The sequence below is a fragment of the Oryx dammah genome, unplaced genomic scaffold (genome assembly GCF_014754425.2).
Source record: "Oryx dammah isolate SB20612 unplaced genomic scaffold, SCBI_Odam_1.1 HiC_scaffold_11210, whole genome shotgun sequence".
NCBI lineage: Eukaryota > Metazoa > Chordata > Mammalia > Artiodactyla > Bovidae > Oryx > Oryx dammah.
The window spans coordinates 7,335,375-7,353,145 of NW_024080603.1; the positions used below are offsets into that span (position 1 = coordinate 7,335,375).

A 17,771-nucleotide genomic window follows, 5' to 3' on the forward strand; every position below is an offset into this window, starting at 1 on the left:
GTAGAATTGCATTCTTCAAAAAATCCCCCATCCATCATAAAATACAAAAATGCTACTAAACTGTTCCAGATTAAAGGAAGCTAAGTTGACTCTACACTGGAGCAGGAAAATACTATTAATATAAAGAATGTTATTAGGTCAGTCAACAAAGTTGAAAAAGTATTTATATATATTTCTATATATAAATATCAAAAAAGTAGATAATAGAAGTATTCTATCAACATAAATTTATTAAGTAGATGAATATGCTGTGGCCACATGAGAAAATATTCCTATTCTTAGAAAATACACACTGAAGTATTTAGAGACAAATGACATGTGAAACATACAGTCGAATCACTCAGAAGGTAGTATGTATGTGTAGAGAAATAACAAAAATGGAAATGGAGTAAAATGCTAACAAATGAATGTAAGTAACAATATATATCCCCATTCTTTGTTGTATTTTAATCTTTGCAACTTTTTATAAATTTGGAATTGTCCTCAAATAAAATCAAATTTTAAAACTCTGTAGTTCTACTTAAAGCATGAAAGGAATGCCTAGCTTGTGTAACCAAGACCTCTTGGGCTTGTTGATGAACAGTGTCAGCTCCTGGCCACCATCACTTCCCGTGTCCTCTTCCCAAAGCAGGCAGAGAGTTCAGTCACGTTGGTCTAATTACTTGTGGGCAGAGCTGCCAGAAACCTTTTGGCTCTACATCCTGTCACGCTGGGTGGGTTTAGGTGAAGTCAGTTCCATGATGTATTACATGTAAATATAATCACAGCATCATTTTTTCTCCCGTTTATTCAACAATGTGCTTAGTACATGCCAACTTCTGGGCCTACTGTGGAGACTACACTCTCCCCTGTTAATGAAACCAAGAAATTTGGGTATGATCCTAAACTCCTCCCTATTTTCACAAATCATTCAATCTGCTACCAATCAGAAACAACTTTACCTCCTATTAATACAAACAATGTTATTATACATGTCTCCCAAATGTCCCCATTTAAACATCTACCAGACATCTGAGATTCAACATGTTAACTTTACCTCCTATATGTCTCCCAATGGTCCCCACTTAGACATTGACCATTGAGACTCAACATGTTAACAGTGGGCCTCCTGATTTTCCCCCTGAACCTCTCTACTCACAGCCTCCCCCACCTCCCCTGATGGCAGCTCCATTCTTGCTGCCATTGGGGCCAAACACATTTAAGTCACCCATATTTCCCACATCCATAAAACCATGTGACTGCATCCAGATCAAACAGATTCTCAGCACTTGAAACAGTACGACTCTGGTCCAAGTCACTATCTTCTCTAATCTGGAGTTTTGAAATCAGCATTACGTACTGAATGAGTGAACAACCAGCAATCTTGGCTCTCAGGGCATTCAGTGAAAATCAACCATTTCATCCAAACTTTTAAAAAATGTAAACTCCAGTAATGAACACATTCTTAAAACCAAGAGCTAACACACATGTTGTAAAACAGTAGTGGTGTTTTCATTAAAATAAAAAACCACATATTAATCAAATTAACAAAGATCAAACACAAAGAACAAATATTAAAAGCAGCAAGGGAAAAACAACAAATAACATACAAGGGGATTCCCATTAGGATAACAGCTGATCTTTCAATAGAAACTCTTCAGGACAGGAAGGAATGGCAGGACGTACTTAAAGTGATGAAAGAAAATAACCTACAGCCCAGATTACTGTACCCAACAAGGATCTCATTCAAATATGAAGGAGAAATCAAAAGCTTTACAGACAAGCAAAAGCTGAGAGAATTCAGCACCACCAAACCAGCTCTCCAACAAATGCTAAAGGATCTTCTCTAGCAGGAAACACAGAAAGGGTATATAAACTTGAACCCAAAACAATAAAGTAAATGGCAACAGGATCATACTTATCAATAATTATCTTAAATGTAAAGGGGTTGAATGTCCCAACCAAAAGACAAAGACTGGCTGAATGGATACAAAAACAAGACCCCTATATATGTTATCTACAAGAGACCCACCTCAAAACAAGGGACACATACAGACTGAAAGTGAAGGGCTGGAAAAAGATATTCCACACAAATAGAGATCAAAAGAAAGCAGGAGTAGCAATACTCATATCCAATAAAATAGACTTTAAAACAAAGGCTGTGAAAAGAAACAAAGAAGGACACTACATAATGATCAAAGGATCAATCCATGAAGAAGATATAACAATTATAAATATATATGCACCCAATATAGGAGCACCGCAATATGTAAGAAAAATGCTAACAAGTATGAAAGGGGAAATTAACAATAACACAATAATAGTGGGAGACCTTAATACCCCACTCACACCTATGGATAGATCAGCTAAACAGAAAATTAACAAGGAAACACAAACTTTAAATGATACAATAGACCAGTTAGACCTAATTGATATCTATAGGACATTTCACCCCAAAACAATGAATTTCACCTTTTTCTCAAGCACACATGGAATCTTCTCCAGGATAGATCACATCCTGGGCCATAAATCTAGCCTTCAAAAAAATTGAAATCATTCCAAGCATCTTTTCTGACCACAATGCAGTAAGATTAGATCTCATTACAGGAGAAAAACTATTAAAAATTCCAACATATGGAGGCTGAACAACGTGCTGCTGAATAACCAACAAATCACAGAAGAAATCAAAAAAGAAATCAAAATATGCATAGAAATGAATGAAAATGAAAACACAACAACCCAAAACCTGTGAGACACTGTAAAAGCAGTGCTAAGGGGAAGGTTCGTAACAATACAGGCTCACCTCAAGAAACAAGAAAAAAGTCAAATAAATAACCTAACTCTACACCTCTACACCTAACTCAACTAGAAAAGGAAGAAATGAAGAACCCCATGGTTAGTAGAAGGAAAGAAATCTTAAAAATTAGGGCAGAAATAAATGCAAAAGAAACAAAAGAGACGAGACCATAGCAAAAATCAACAAAGCCAAAAGCTGCTTGTTTGAAAGGATAAATAAAATTGACAAACCATTAGCCAGACTCATCAAGAAACAAAGGGAAAAAAATCAAATCAATAAAATTAGAAATGAAAATGGAGAGATCACAATGGACAGCACAGAAATAAAAAGGATCATGAGACTACTATCAGCAACTATATGCCAATAAAATGGACAACTTGGAAGAAATGGACAAATTCTTAGAAAAGTACAACTTTCCAAAATTGAACAAGGAAGAAATAGAAAATCTTAACAGACCCATCACAAGCACAGAAATTGAAACTGTAATCAGAAACCTTCCAACAAGCAAAAGCCTAGGTCCAGACAGCTTCACAGCTGAATTCTACCAAAAATTTAGAGAAGAGCTAACACTTACCCTACTCAAACTCTTTCAGAAAATTGCTGAGGAAGGTAAACTTCCAAACTCATTTTATAAGGCCACCATCACCCTAATATCAAAACCTGACAAAGATGCCACAAAAAAAGAAAACTATAGGCCAATATCACTGATGAACATAGATGCAAAAATCCTTAACAAAATTCTAGCAAATAGAATCCAACAATATATTAAAAAGATCATACATTATGACAAAGTGGGCTTTATCCCAGGGATGTAAGGATTCTTCAATATCCACAAATCAATCAATGTAATACACCACATTAACAAATTGTAAGATAAAAACCATATGATTATCTCAATAGATGCAGAGAAAGCCTTTGACAAAATCAACATCCATTTATGATAAAAACCCTCCAGAAAGCAGGAACCGAAGGAACATACCTTAACATAATAAAAGCTATATATGACAAACCCACAGCAAACATTATCCTCAGTGGTGAAAACTGAAAGCATTTCCCCTAAAGTCAGGAACAAGACAAGGGTGCCCACTTTCACCACTACTATTCAACTTAGTTTTGGAAGTTTTGGCCACAGAAATCAGAGCAGAAAAATAAATAAAAGGAATACAGATTGGAAAACAAGTAAAACTCACTGTTGGCAGATGACATGATCCTCTACATAGAAAACCCCAAAGAAAATTACTAGAGCTAATCAATGAATATAGTAAAGTTGCAGGATATAAAATCAACACACAGAAATCCCTTGCATTCCTATACACTAATAATGAGAAAATAGCAAAATTAAGGAAACAATTCCATTCACCATTGCAATGAAAAGAATAAAATACGTAGGAATATATCTACCTAAAGAAACAAAAGACCTATATATAGAAAACTATAAAATCAGAGAGGAAACTAATAGATGGAGAAATATACCGTGTTCATGGATTGGAAGAATCAATATAGTGAAAATGAGGACATTACCCAAAGCAATCTATAGATTCAGTGCAATCCTTATCAAGCTACCAAAGCTATTTTTCACAGTTCAGTTCAGTTCAGTCACTCAGTCATATCCAACTCTTTGCGACCCCATGAATCGCAGCACGCCAGGCATTCCTGTCCATCACCAACTCTTTGAGTTCACTCAAACTCATATCCATCCAGCCATCTCACTCTCTGTCATCCCCTTCTCCTGCCCCAAATCCCTCCCAGCATCAGGGTCTTTTCCAATGACTCAACTCTTCGCATGAGGTGGCCTAAGTATTGGAGTTTCAGCTTTAGCATCAGTCCTTCCAAAGAAAGCCCAGGACTAGTCTCCTTTAGAATGGACTGGTTGGATCTCCTTGCAGTCCAAGGGACTCTCAAGAGTCTTTTCCAGCACCACAGTTCAAAAGCATCAATTCTTTGGCGCTCAGCTTTCTTCACACTCCAACTCTCACATCCATACATGACCACTGGAAAAACCAGAGCCTTGACTAGACGGACCTTTGTTGGCAAAGTAATGTCTCTGCTTTTCAATATGCTATCTAGGTTGGTCATAACTTTCCTTCCAAGGAGTAAGTGTCTTTTAATTTCATGGCTGCAATCACCATCTGCAATGCTTTTGGAGCCCCCAAAAATAAAGTCTACACTGTTTCCACTGTTTCCCCATCTATTTCCCATGAAGTGATGGGACCAGATGCCATGATCTTAGTTTTCTGAATGTTGAGATTTAAGCCAACTTTTTCCTATTTTTTTTAATAGATGGAGAAGCTCTACACAGTCAGCAAAAACAAGACCAGGAGCTGACTGTGGCTCCTTATTGCCAAATTCAGACTTAAATTGAAGAAAGTAGGGAAAACCACTAGACCATTCTGGTATGACCTAAACAAATCTCTTATGACTACACACACAGTGGGAGTTTGAAATAGATTTAAGGGACTAGATCTGATAGGTAGAATGCCTGATGATCTATGGACAGAGGATCATGACATTTTACGGGAGACAGGGATCAAGACCATCCCCATGGAAAAGAAATGCAAAAAAAGCAAAATGGCTGCCTGAGGAGGCCTTACAAATAGCTGTGAAAAGAAGAGAAGCAAAAAGCAAAGGAGAAAAGGAAAGATATAAGCATCTGAATGCAGAGTTCCAAAGAATAACAAGGAGAGATATAAAAGCCTTCCTCAGCGACCAATGCAAAGAAATAGAGGAAAAGAACGGAATGGGAAAAACTAGAGATCTCTTCAGAAAATTAGAGACACCAAGGGAACATTTCATGCAAAGATGGGCTTGCTAAAGGATATAAATGGTATGGACCTAACAGAAGCAGAAGATATTAAGAAGAGGTGGCAAGAATACACAGAATTGTACAAAAAAGATCTTTACAACCAAGATTTTTCACAGAGCCAGAACAAATAATTTCATAATTTGTATGGATATACAAAAAACCTCAAATAGCCAAAGCAATCTCGAGAAACAAGAATGGAACTGGAGGAATCAGCTTGCCTGACTTCAGGCTCTACTGCAAAGCCACAATCATGGTAGTCAAGACAGTATGCTACTGGCACAAAGACAGAAATATAGATCAATGGAACAAAATAGAAAGCCCAGAGATAAATCCATGCGTCCATGACACCTTATAGTTGACAAAGGAAGCAAGAATATACAATGGAGAAAAGACAATCTCTTTAACAAGAGGTGCTGGGAAACTTGGTCAACCACTATTAAAAGAATGAAACTAGAACACTTTCTAAAACCATACACAAAAATAAACTCAAAGTGGATTAAAGATCTATAAACATAAGACCAGAAACTATGAAACTCCTAGAGGAGAACATAGGCAAAACACTCTCCGACATAAATCACAGCAGGATGCTCTACGACCCACCTCCCAGAATATTGGAAATAAAAGCAAAAATCAACAAATGGGGCCTAATTAAAATTAAAAGCTTCTGCACAACAAAGGAAACTATCAGTTCAGTTCAGTTCAGTTGCTCAGTTGTGTCCGACTTTGCGACCCCATGAACCGCAGCACGCCAGGCCTCCCTGTCCATCACCAACTCCCAGAGTTCACTCAGACTCACGTCCATCGAGTCTGTGATGCCATTCAGCCATCTCATCCTCTGTCGTCCCCTTCTCCTCCTGCCCGCAATCCCTCCCAGCATCAGTCTTTTCCAATGAGTCAACTCTTCACATGAGATGGCCAAAGTACTGGAGTTTCAGCTTTAGCATCATTCCTTCCAAAGAAATCCCAGGGCTGATCTCCTTCAGAATGGACTGGTTGGATCTCCTTGCAGTCCAAGGGACTCTCAAGAGTCTTCTCCAACACCACAGTTCAAAAGTATCAATTCTTCGGTGCTCAGCTTTCTTCACAGTCCAACTCTCACATCCATACATGAACACAGGAAAAACCATAGCCTTGACTAGACGGACCTTTGTTGGCAAAGTAATGTCTCTGCTTTTGAATATACTTTCTAGGTTGGTCATAACTTTTCTTCCAAGGAGTAAGCGTCTTTTAATTTCATGGCTGCAGTCACCATCTGCAGTGATTTGGGAGCCCCAAAAATTAAAGTCTGACACTGTTTCCACTGTTTCCCCACCTATTTCCCATGAAGTGATGGGACCGGATGCCGTGATCTTTGTTTTCTGAATGTTGAGCTTTAGGCCAACTTTTTTACTCTCCACTTTCACTTTCATCAAGAGGCTTTTTAGTTCCTCTTCACTTTCTGCCAAAAGGGTGGTGTCATCTGCATATCTGAGGTTATTGATATTTCAGTATTCTTGCCTTGAGAACCCCATGAACAGTATGAAAAGGAAACTATAAGCAAGGTGAAAAGACAGCCTTCGGAATGGGAGAAAGTAATAGCAAATGAAGCAACTGACAAACAACTAATCTCAAAAATATACAAGCAACTCCTGCAGGGTTGCAACTCAATTCCAGAAAAATAAACGACCCAATCAAAAAATGGGCCTAAGAACTAAATAGACATTTCTCCAAGGAAGACATACAGATGGCTAAAAAACGCATGAAAAGATGCTCAACATCACTCATTATCAGAGAAATGCAAATCAAAACCACAGTAAGGTACCATTTCACGCCAGTTAGAATGGCTGCTATGCAAAAGTCTACAAATAATAAATGCTGGAGAGGGTGTGGAGAAAAGGGTACCCTCTTAACAATGTTGGTGGGAATGCAAACTAGTACACCCACTCTGGAGAACAGTGTGGAGATCCCTTAAAAAACTGGAAACAGAATTGTCATACAACCCAGCAATCACACTGCTGGGCATACACACCGAGGAAACCAGAACTGAAAGAGACACATGTACCCCAGTGTTCATCGCAGCACTGTTTATAATAGCCAGGACATGGAAGCAAGCTAGATGTCCAGCAGCAGATGAATGGATAAAAAATATGTGGTACATATACACAATGGAATATTACTCAGCCATTAAAAAGAATACATTTGAATCAGTTCTAATGAGGTGGTATACAGAGTGAAGTAAGCCAGAAAGAAAATTATCAATACAGTATACTAACACATATATATGGAATTTAGGAAGATGGCAATGATAACCCTGTATGCGAGAGAGCAAAAGAGACACAGATGTATAGAACAGTCTTTTGGACTATGTGGGAGAGGGAGAGGGTAGGATGATTTGGGAGAATGGCACTGAAACATGTATAATATCACATGTGAAATGAATCACCAGTCCAGGTTTGATACATGATACAGAATGCTCAGGGCTGGTGCACTGGGATGACCCAGAGGGATGGGATGGGGAGGGAATAGAGAGGGGGATTCAGGATTGGGAACACATGTACACCCATCCAAGATTCATATCAGTGTATGGCAAAACCAGTACAATATTGTAAAGTAATTATCCTCCAATTAAAATAAATAAATTTATTAAAAAAAAATATGGAGAGGCAGGAATTCCCCCATGATCCCAGTGGTTAAGACTCTGCACTTTCACTGCGGTGAGTCCAGGTTAGATCTTGGTGGGAAAACTAAGACCCCACAAACGGGGCAGTGTGATACTCCCAAAACAAGCCACAACAAAAAACAAAACAAACCAACAAACAGAAAACAGTGAGGTGAGTGAAATGAGTAAACAAATGCAGAATCCTGTTTTTATTAAGATTCTGATATTTTGTTCATCGTGGATTTTTGTTTGCATTGATTTTGATTTTTTAATTACTTAAAAATAGCATTTATTTGCAAATCAAAATCACAGTGAGATACCACCTCACAACCACTGGGACAGTTCAATCAAAAAAGTAGAAAATCACAAGTGTGAATGAGCATATGGAAAACTTGGAGCTCTGCTAGATGGGAATGTAAAACACTTTAGCTGCTGTGACAGTTCATTAAAGAGTTAAACACAAAAAATAAAAAGAAATAAAATAAAAAACCAACCAAGAACTCTTTATATGGCTAGATCACTTGACATTCTTCTAGAAGTTGTGAAAGTGAAGTCACTCAATAGTGTCCGACTCTTTGTGACCCCGTGGACTGTAGCCTACCAAGCTCCTCTGTCCATGGGATTCTCCAGGCAAGAATACTGGAGTGGGTTGCCATTTCCTTCTCCAGGGGATCTTCCCAACCCATGGATCGAACTCAGGTTTCCCGCATTGGAGGCAGATGCTTTAACCTCTGAGCCAAACGTTTATTAAATAATAGAAACAAGAGTATAAACTATTTTTACCTGTGACTGATATAACTATATAGCTATAAAATATGTAAGTATCAAATTAAAACTCCTGGACAGAACAAAAGAATTCAACAAAACACCCATATTTGAAATAAACATAAAATTCTACAGCTTTCACCTCAATCAGCAAAAACAAGTTATGAGATATAAGAGGAGGAAAAAAATGTTAACTGCAACATTAAGAAAAAACACATAACCAAACACTATGCAGGCACAACATGAATATATATAATAAAAGGAGAAATATTTGTGATATGCTATGAAGTATAAAAACTGTGTACAAAACCACCTGGAGATGAAATATATATATCTATATACATATCTGAGAGAGTGTACAAAAGTAATAATCATAATCACTACCTTTGATCTAAAGTATTAGATAATTTAAATTTTCTTCTTCACAGTGTAACTCCCAGATTTCTACAATCATCATGTAAGATTTTTCTTTAAACCACAGTACCTATTAGGAAGCTTAAATAATGCATAAAAGTATTTATGCATTATTAGCTTCTGAACTTGTCAGAGAGATAAACCTTTATAAAACCAATACTTAGTTACAGACGGCTATTCGCTATTTGCAAAGCAATATACAGTCAGATCATCAGTACACATTAAATATTATTAATGTTTATTAAAATATGTCAATGTGTTATGTTGGGCACGGTTAATATTTAAAAGTGGAATTGGACAGCATTAGTGCCACAGTGCGACCCCAGGAAAATATTTTATCTACAGGACATTGCTATTCTTTTGAGAAGTCAATCTCTGAATTTGGCCCTAACAGCACTTAACATACATAGTTAAGTCTCTGGAGCAGTCAACCAGAAAACCAGCCGAATAAGACCCTCAATCATTTTTCAAACTGATGGTGATTACTGTTCCAGGTGATAGGTTTCAGGGGCTTATTTACTCTGTGATTAACAGTTAGGCCTCCATATTAATCAACTTTATTCTAACATATAAATCACCACCTCACAAAGAGATGCCCTGGTAGAGAAAGGAGAAAGATTCTGCAAAGCCAGAATACTCTGGAAATGGTGTGCTTTGGTTAATGTATTATTTAATAAAACAAATTTTTCTTTTTTAAAATTTAATTGGAGGCTAATTACTTTACAATATTGTAGTGGTTTTGCCATACACTGAAATAAATCAGCCATGGATGTACATGTGTTCCCATCCTGAACTCCCCTCCCACCTCCCTCCCCATCCCATCCCTCTGGGTCATCCCAGTGCACCAGCCCCGAGCACCCTGTCTCATGCATCGAACCTGGACTGGCGATCTGTTTCACATATGATAATATACATGTTTCAATGCTATTCTCTCAAATCATTCCACCCTCACCTTCTCCCCCAGAGTCCAAAAGTCTGGTCTTTACATCTGTGTCTCTTTTGCTATCTCACATATAGGGTCATCATTACCATCTTTCTAAATTCCATATATATGTGTTAATATACTGTATTGGTGTTTTTCTTTCTGACTTACTTCACTCTGTATAATAGGCTCCAGTTTCATCCACCTCATTAGAACTGATTCAAATGTATTCATTTTAATAGCTGTGTAATATTCCATTGTGTATATGTACCACAGATTTCTTATCCATTCGTCTGTCAATGGGCACCTAGGTTGCTTCCATGTCCTGGCTATTTTAAACAGTGCTGCGATAAACATTGGGGTACACGTATCTCTTTCAATTCTGGTTTCCTTGGTGTGTATGCCTAGCAGTGGGATTGCTGGGTTGTATGGCAGTTCTATTTCCAGTTTTTTAAGGAATCTCCATACTGTTCTCCATAGTGGCTGTACTAGTTTGCATTCCCACCAACAGTGTAAGAGAGTTCCCTTTTCTCCACACCCTCTCCAGCATTTATTGTTTGTAGACTTTTTGATAGCAGCCATTCTCACTGGGGTACCTCATTGTGGTTTTGATTTGCATTTCTCTGATAATGAATGATGTTGAGCATCTTTTCACGTGTAAAACAAAAATTTAAATCCCTTTGATTCAAGCACGAGTTATATGTGACCTGCTCTGTCACCTTACTAAAGACCACAGCCACTAAAAGAGCCAGGAGCTCACGGTGCCTCCGGATGCACACTGACAAATGGTCAAGCTTTCTCAGAGATGCCAGGGCACAGGGAGGGAGCTGTGTGTGTAGGAAACCAGGCCATCCCCGGAGACTGCCATTAAAAAAATAAAGCATCACACAATGACATCAATTTTATTGGTGTTTTTGCCTAATAATGAAGAAATGTAAGAAACTGAAAGTTCAAGTTAGCTGCAACTTTACCAAACATTTATCTCAAGGCAGCAGACGGCATTTTAAGGCAGTGTAGTAATAATGTACAAAGAGTTCACCAAAGGACCTCATTAGGTCTCATTAGGTCTCATTAGGACCTCATAAGTTAGGTCTCAATGGAAAAATGGCTTTGAATAATAGTAATGTTTCCATGAAAAAGTCTTACCATTTTATTATCACGTTTTCTTTTGTTTTTCCCGCTCAAGGCCACGTACTTTGTGAGGGCTTAATCGTGGACCCCCCAACCAAGGCCTGGACACGGGCCCTAGCAGTTGTAAGTGTGGAGTCCTCACCTCTGGACTGCCAGGGAACCCCTACCATCACATTCTCACTAAACACTGATAGCACGTCACGTAATTCTGGGAGGGATCACTGCATTTTTTTTCTAGAAGAACAAACTGTAGTACCCAGTTCTCCGCTTTGGCAGCCCACCACCCCAGTACATCAGTTCACTGATCAGGCGACAGGTGTTTACTAAGCACCTGCTGCATGCCGGACACTGAGCCAGATATTATGTTCCAGCTGTGGTTGCAGCCACTTTTCTTCCTGTGTCTTAGTCCGTGGCTACATCATCAGATTGGTTTTACCTCTTTTTACAAGTATCGTATTAGAAAGTCAATTCAAGACCATTCACTTAAATTCTGTTCTGCAAAAAGTTAGTATTAAAGAGACAGAAGGGTGGATCCGCCTACGTCTTATTTTCACCTGTGTATCCCATAAACATGAATTATAGTGACAGCACTTCAAGGAAGCATTATTTTCACAGGGAGATTAAAAGGAAGCTTTCATATTCTTGTCTTCTTTTGCCTGGTTTCCCTAAAACTACTCATCAAGGCACGAGAGGACCCTGAGGCGCTAAAAAATCCTGTGCCTACTACCCAAGCAGTCCTAGAGGTCTCTGCCAAGGTACAGCAGGACGTTCAGCATTTTTGCACCCTTGGCTTACACTCCCTTGAAAGCATCCAGAGTTTCTCATCTGGTTTAACTACCATGCTCAACTAGGGAAAGAACAGAAGTGTGACTTCCTATAGACTGTTCAATTGACTTTGAGACAAAATTAGGACATGTTTTGTCCTGCATGAAAGCTGCACCCGTCTAATTACATGAATCTTACCTCCACAGACAATACTAAAGAACTAATAATGATAATCACCTCCTATTCTCTCCTGTGCCTGAGAAAGGTTTTTTCCCCTTTGTTAAAACTGAAGTGACATTTCTCCATTACCAACTCATTCATTTATACTCACTTCCCCTTCCCTTCCTTGAAAAGGAGTTGTTTATCTGAGTCAATTAACCTGGTTCCATGTGGCCGCAGCTGAAGAAAACATGGCAGTTTTACTTTACTAGGTCTTCTAAATTATCAACGAACAGACAAGGCTTCCCGTCTCAGGGAAGCTAAGCACTAAACACAAACTTACATCTTTTCCCAGTACTCTGAGTTCAAACTGGGTCTCCTTGAAGTGAACCTTTGTAATCCGAGGCCTGAAAAACAAAGCAGATGGTGGTGCTACTGCTGCTTTTAAGAATTAATCAGAAATTCAGAGAAGTATCCAGTGGAAAAAAGATGGCTCCTACTGGCTCCTTCATAGGTTGCTGCTGCTCTGGACACCTTTCTAAACACACTTCCTTCTCACTCTCCTGGGCTTCTCCAGTGAAGGCAGACAAGCTTGGCATCCCCAGGCCCTGGCAGTACAGCCTTTCCAGATACAGTGGGGTGCTATGGGCTCCCCAATCTCTCTCAGATCCTTCCTCATTTAGAGTCAGAACTCAGAGCCGTCCTGGGCCCACAGTTCACCACACACACTGGAATGGATAGGAAATCCTACTATATACAGCCTCCATGGACAAGAGAGTCTAGAATCAAAATACCTCAAATTTACAGAGAACATATACACTGAGATGAATTAGAAGAAAACTTATACCCAATTTCACTCATTTATTATCAACCACTGGAAATGTCTGTTTGCTTTTTCCCAACACTTTCAATGACATTCAAGTTCCATAAGCCCAATACATATAGTGCACAACTTTAATACCAATTCTGCCCTCAAATTAAACTTACCAGAAATACTTTCCCACTTGTTTTTTATTCTTATAGACAACAACACCAACCGGAGTTAATCCTAAAAAATACTCAGATTTGTTTTCTCCCTGCAAAAACAAACATATGCTTGTAACCATAAATTTACTCATGTAAAAACTCTCTGTCAAACTGTAATTAGCCATATGCACATTATCTGTTGCATAAATACTGGATCTGGTTTTTCAAAGACATCAGCTTAGAAAGCTAGTTAAGCTATCGTGGTAGCTAACTTGCTGCTCATTTTCCCCGGAAGTTTTTAAGAAAACTGTTCTTAGTGTATTCTAACTGGTCACCTCAGTTCATTAAAAGAACCTGGACCACCTACCAATCAGGCCACTGACTGATTCACTCCATGTTGCTTCTATAGTGGTGTTCAACCCCAGCTGCATATTAACTAGAATCCCCCATGGACCTTAAAATCCTCTCTCCTAGGTACCATCAAAACAGGTTAAATAGGAATCTGTAATGATGGCATCCAGGCAACAAAACCACATAAATGTTCCAGGTGATTCTCCGGAGCAGCCAAGAACTGACAACCACTGGCTGCCCGCAAGGGCCCTTTTCAAGATCATTTATCTCACTCTCCGATCTGGACAATCATGAGGCCTGGTTCACCCCCATCCTCCCCAGAATCCTCAGTCAGCCACCTGCATGGTTTTCTGAGGTCTCCAGCATACACCCTTCTATTTTCATTTGTGACTTAAGACTGCTCAAAAGTTGTAAAATACAATCTCTTCTGGTAAAGACTGGAAACCTTTCATTTCTGGACAATAACAAATCCCAATTAAGAAAATGGGATTCTGGACTGAAAATGTCACAGAGTGCATACCAAACAGGGAATTGAGTTTGTATTCATTTTTTTTTTTTTCTATTCTAAGGTCAAATAACAGCCTGCAAAACCAAATTCCCAAGGAACATAAGATAAATATATTTTCAAAGAAAATCAGCTGTAGCCTATTTTTAGTTCTAAAAATTCAATTTTAATGCAATGTATGGAAGATACTAATGAATCTGATTAATTTGGCAAAAATTTCCACCTCCCACAAAAATCGAGTTTTTTGAATTAGGATAAACATTACATAAACATAGAGGTATTTTACAGAAGATCCTCTTTATACATTTCCTATAAAATATACTTTTTAAAAAACTGAAAATCTAACAAGATTAATGTGGTAAGAAGAGAAAAAGCGAACTATTCCACAAAGTTTTATAAGTAGTTTTAAAGGACAGTAGGATGGAGCATTTAATGGTTTAATGATATTAGATTATAATTTATCAGGGAACAACTACTTCTACCAAATATGTAATTTTCATTGCCATATTAACAGTATACGCAGGGATGCCTCTAGTTCTTTACAAATAATATGAGATGATTTGTTTTGGGAAACTCAGAGACTCTTATGTTGGACACAACTGAGTGACTGAACTGAACTGAGACTCTTATGAGCAAAAGACATATTACAAAATGAATACATCAATTAGTGCCTGTGTTACAGTAAGTATTATCAGGATTCCTTAAAAACTGAGTTCTGAGTCCATAATTCAATTGACAAGCATTCAATCTACATACACTCTTTAGCAATTCATGTCATGTAAATAAAACATCTGGTTCACTTTCTCAAATAATCAAATTTGTTTACTGCTAACTAAACCCACAAAACCAAAGACAATGACATTCCAGTCTCATGGGCATAGAAGAACCAATTGGTAACCTTAGAAAAGTGTCTCAAAGTTGAAGACCTGATCCAGAAAATTCAGTGTAAGTGTCCACTGATCCTGTTCAGAAAGCTTTCATCAGCCCCTGAGGAAAACCTGCAAAAATGTTCCTATTTATGCAATAGCAATAACTACAGTAGGCAGTAAGCCTAATACTGATAACACCTGCACATCCAACAGAGACCCACCAATAGTCATACAGGTACTGTTGCCGAAAGTCTACTTTGCCATGCAGGTGATTTTATGAATTCTTTTCAGCCATAAACTCTATTTTTGGAAAATCTCCCTGTTTTCTGTCTAATATAATCAATTATAGACTAATTTAAAACCGTTTTGACGTTTAGCTAACCCCTCTGGAATTATTATCCAGATTGTGTTTCCAAGCCAGTTAATTGTTTTCTACACACGGAAATACAATCACAGACTTTTATGCAAAACTCATTAGGATTTAAACGACGCAAAAGATTCTTATGTTCAAAAACACAGATGAAAACATATCATCTGCTCACTAAACAATAGGACTGCTGCTTTCCTTTGGGAGTTTCAGTGACTTTTTAAGAAAATGTCATCAGCTTAAAATATTCTGTGTTAATTAAATGTTACTCACATAGACAGGATGGAGGTCAACACCATACATCTCCAGGGATTTGGCAGTCCTCAAGTAATTCAGCTCTGCTTCAGAAGGTGCCTGACCCCTGCACCCAGCATAAAAACAAAACAGCCTTACTTTACTTACAGCTACTGCGCTCAAAGGGAATATAAACCATTTTCACTATATTCACCGGAAAAATAAACAATCCTGTGTGCTAATGCAAACTTAAGCCTTCATATTTCAAGAAGCCTCCTGCCTTCCTGGTGACAAAATTTTATATTCTGAGGTGACACTTGTAAGTTTCATTTACCAAATCTAGTTTTGCTCATTATAGCCAATTCCAATAGCTCCACACATATTACAAAGTCTCAGTTTCAGAAACCCCAAAGAGATTATTGAGCATATAAGCACTCAAATTAAAAAGCACACCCCTTTGCAAAGAGTGAAATGTCTCTATGCTCCAGCAGCTCTCCATCAGGAAGTAAACGGAGGAGAGCAGTGGTGGGAGGAATGAGGGTGGGCTTCTCAACAACCAACCGGGCTCAACAGCATTTCCTGAGCACATGTGCACTTCTTCAGAAACTGCAAAAATAAACTGTGAAAGTATCTGTCACTTTCTTAATACAAAATGCTTGTCACTTTTCTTAAAGTCTTCCCCAATTCTTCATCGGTGATAATATACAGAAAACAGCATTGATTCCTAACGAGGATAAGCATCTGCCAAGAATCTCCATAGATAAGTGGAACTCTGTGTGTATATGTGTGTGTGAGAGAGAGAGAGAGAGAGAGAGAGAGAGATTTTTAATGGTTAACAAAAGGAGTTTTTAAATATTAAAAAATACTACTTCAAGGCAATCCCATGTTTCAGCCATGGTACTCTGGAAAACCCAGCAATGTAATACTTTTGAAATCTATGAAGAATGTTTACCACAAATTAGACACAAAAAAGCTACCAAATACTGATGGAGCTTTAGCCTCTTAAAAGTAACCACCATGCTGTCAGTGCCATCACGCAAAACAGACAAGGTGCTCTGCCAAAGTCCCTTGATAATTTCAAGACATAATTGTACTTGAGAACTCCTAGCACAATTAGTATTCTCAGAATGTGCCAAATACACTGCCCTTCATAATTTTGTAACAGGCATTCTTTCAGCACTCATTTCAGTGAAAGCTTATAATGCAGGACTCTAGAACAAGGCTAGAATACAAGGTGGAGAGCCTGGTTTCTCTGATTGCAATTTCTGCTGCTACTCATTGAAACAAATCCTTTAGGCAAACATTTTTTTGTTGACCAGATTAATTCTACATTTTTTTCTCTTAAGTATGGTAGATCTGAAACCAAGCAAATTCAAGAGGGAAAGTTACATGAGAGGCAGTAAAGGCAAAGTTAATCAGTATAGGAAATTTAACAAAATAACTATAATTAAATTATAACTTCAATGCTGCAGGTCATTAATTGAAAATCCTACTAGTAGAGTGTGTATATTTCTCAGAAGTGCATGTGGTGTTAATATAATACCCTTTGAAAAACCACACTGGTGTCATGATCTCCAGATTCATTGCTAAAGACTGAATAAGGATTTGCTTGTAACTGTGAATTTGCATACTTAAGAGAGATCAAATCCAGAACACATTAAGGCTTTTGTGGTTATAAAATGTATTCATAGTTTAAAAAAATTAACTTCACGAGGTACTGGTGACTGAAAAAAAAACATAAAATTGTAAAATATAGTATGTACAGAATGATTTCATTTATGTATTTCATACATACATAAATACATTTATACATTTCATTTCATACATACATAAATCTACATAAAATAAACTTTCTATATAAAATGAATTTTCATACAAAATAAATTATGCATAGAGAGGGATCTGAAAGGCCACTGACTAAAAATATACTTACTTTAAGTATGAGGATTTACTTTTTTACACTTATTTTTTTCCTTTTTAAATTGTCTGGGTTTCCTATGAGCATTTTAGTGTTATAAGCAGTAGGAAAAAAAAAAAACCTTTAAAAAGAAAAATGTTTAAGACATAGAATAAGAGACTTTTCTTTTCTTATGCCTGTCAATAGCA

The 17,771-nt window shown here is 37.7% G+C and overlaps 1 protein-coding gene across 2 annotated transcripts in view; it reads right to left on the reverse strand.

The window, feature by feature from the left end:
* Window positions 1-17,771, reverse strand: part of LOC120861001 (band 4.1-like protein 4A) — a 289,057-nt gene that overhangs the window by 101,335 nt on the left and 169,951 nt on the right. For both annotated transcript variants that reach the window (XM_040236708.1, XM_040236707.1), the window contains exons 8-10: window positions 15,705-15,792; window positions 13,361-13,449; window positions 12,717-12,780 (exon numbers count right to left, since the gene is read on the reverse strand). In XM_040236708.1, coding sequence (XP_040092642.1) covers window positions 12,717-12,780; window positions 13,361-13,449; window positions 15,705-15,792 — 241 coding nt within the window. The remainder of the gene's footprint in view (window positions 1-12,716; window positions 12,781-13,360; window positions 13,450-15,704; window positions 15,793-17,771) is intronic.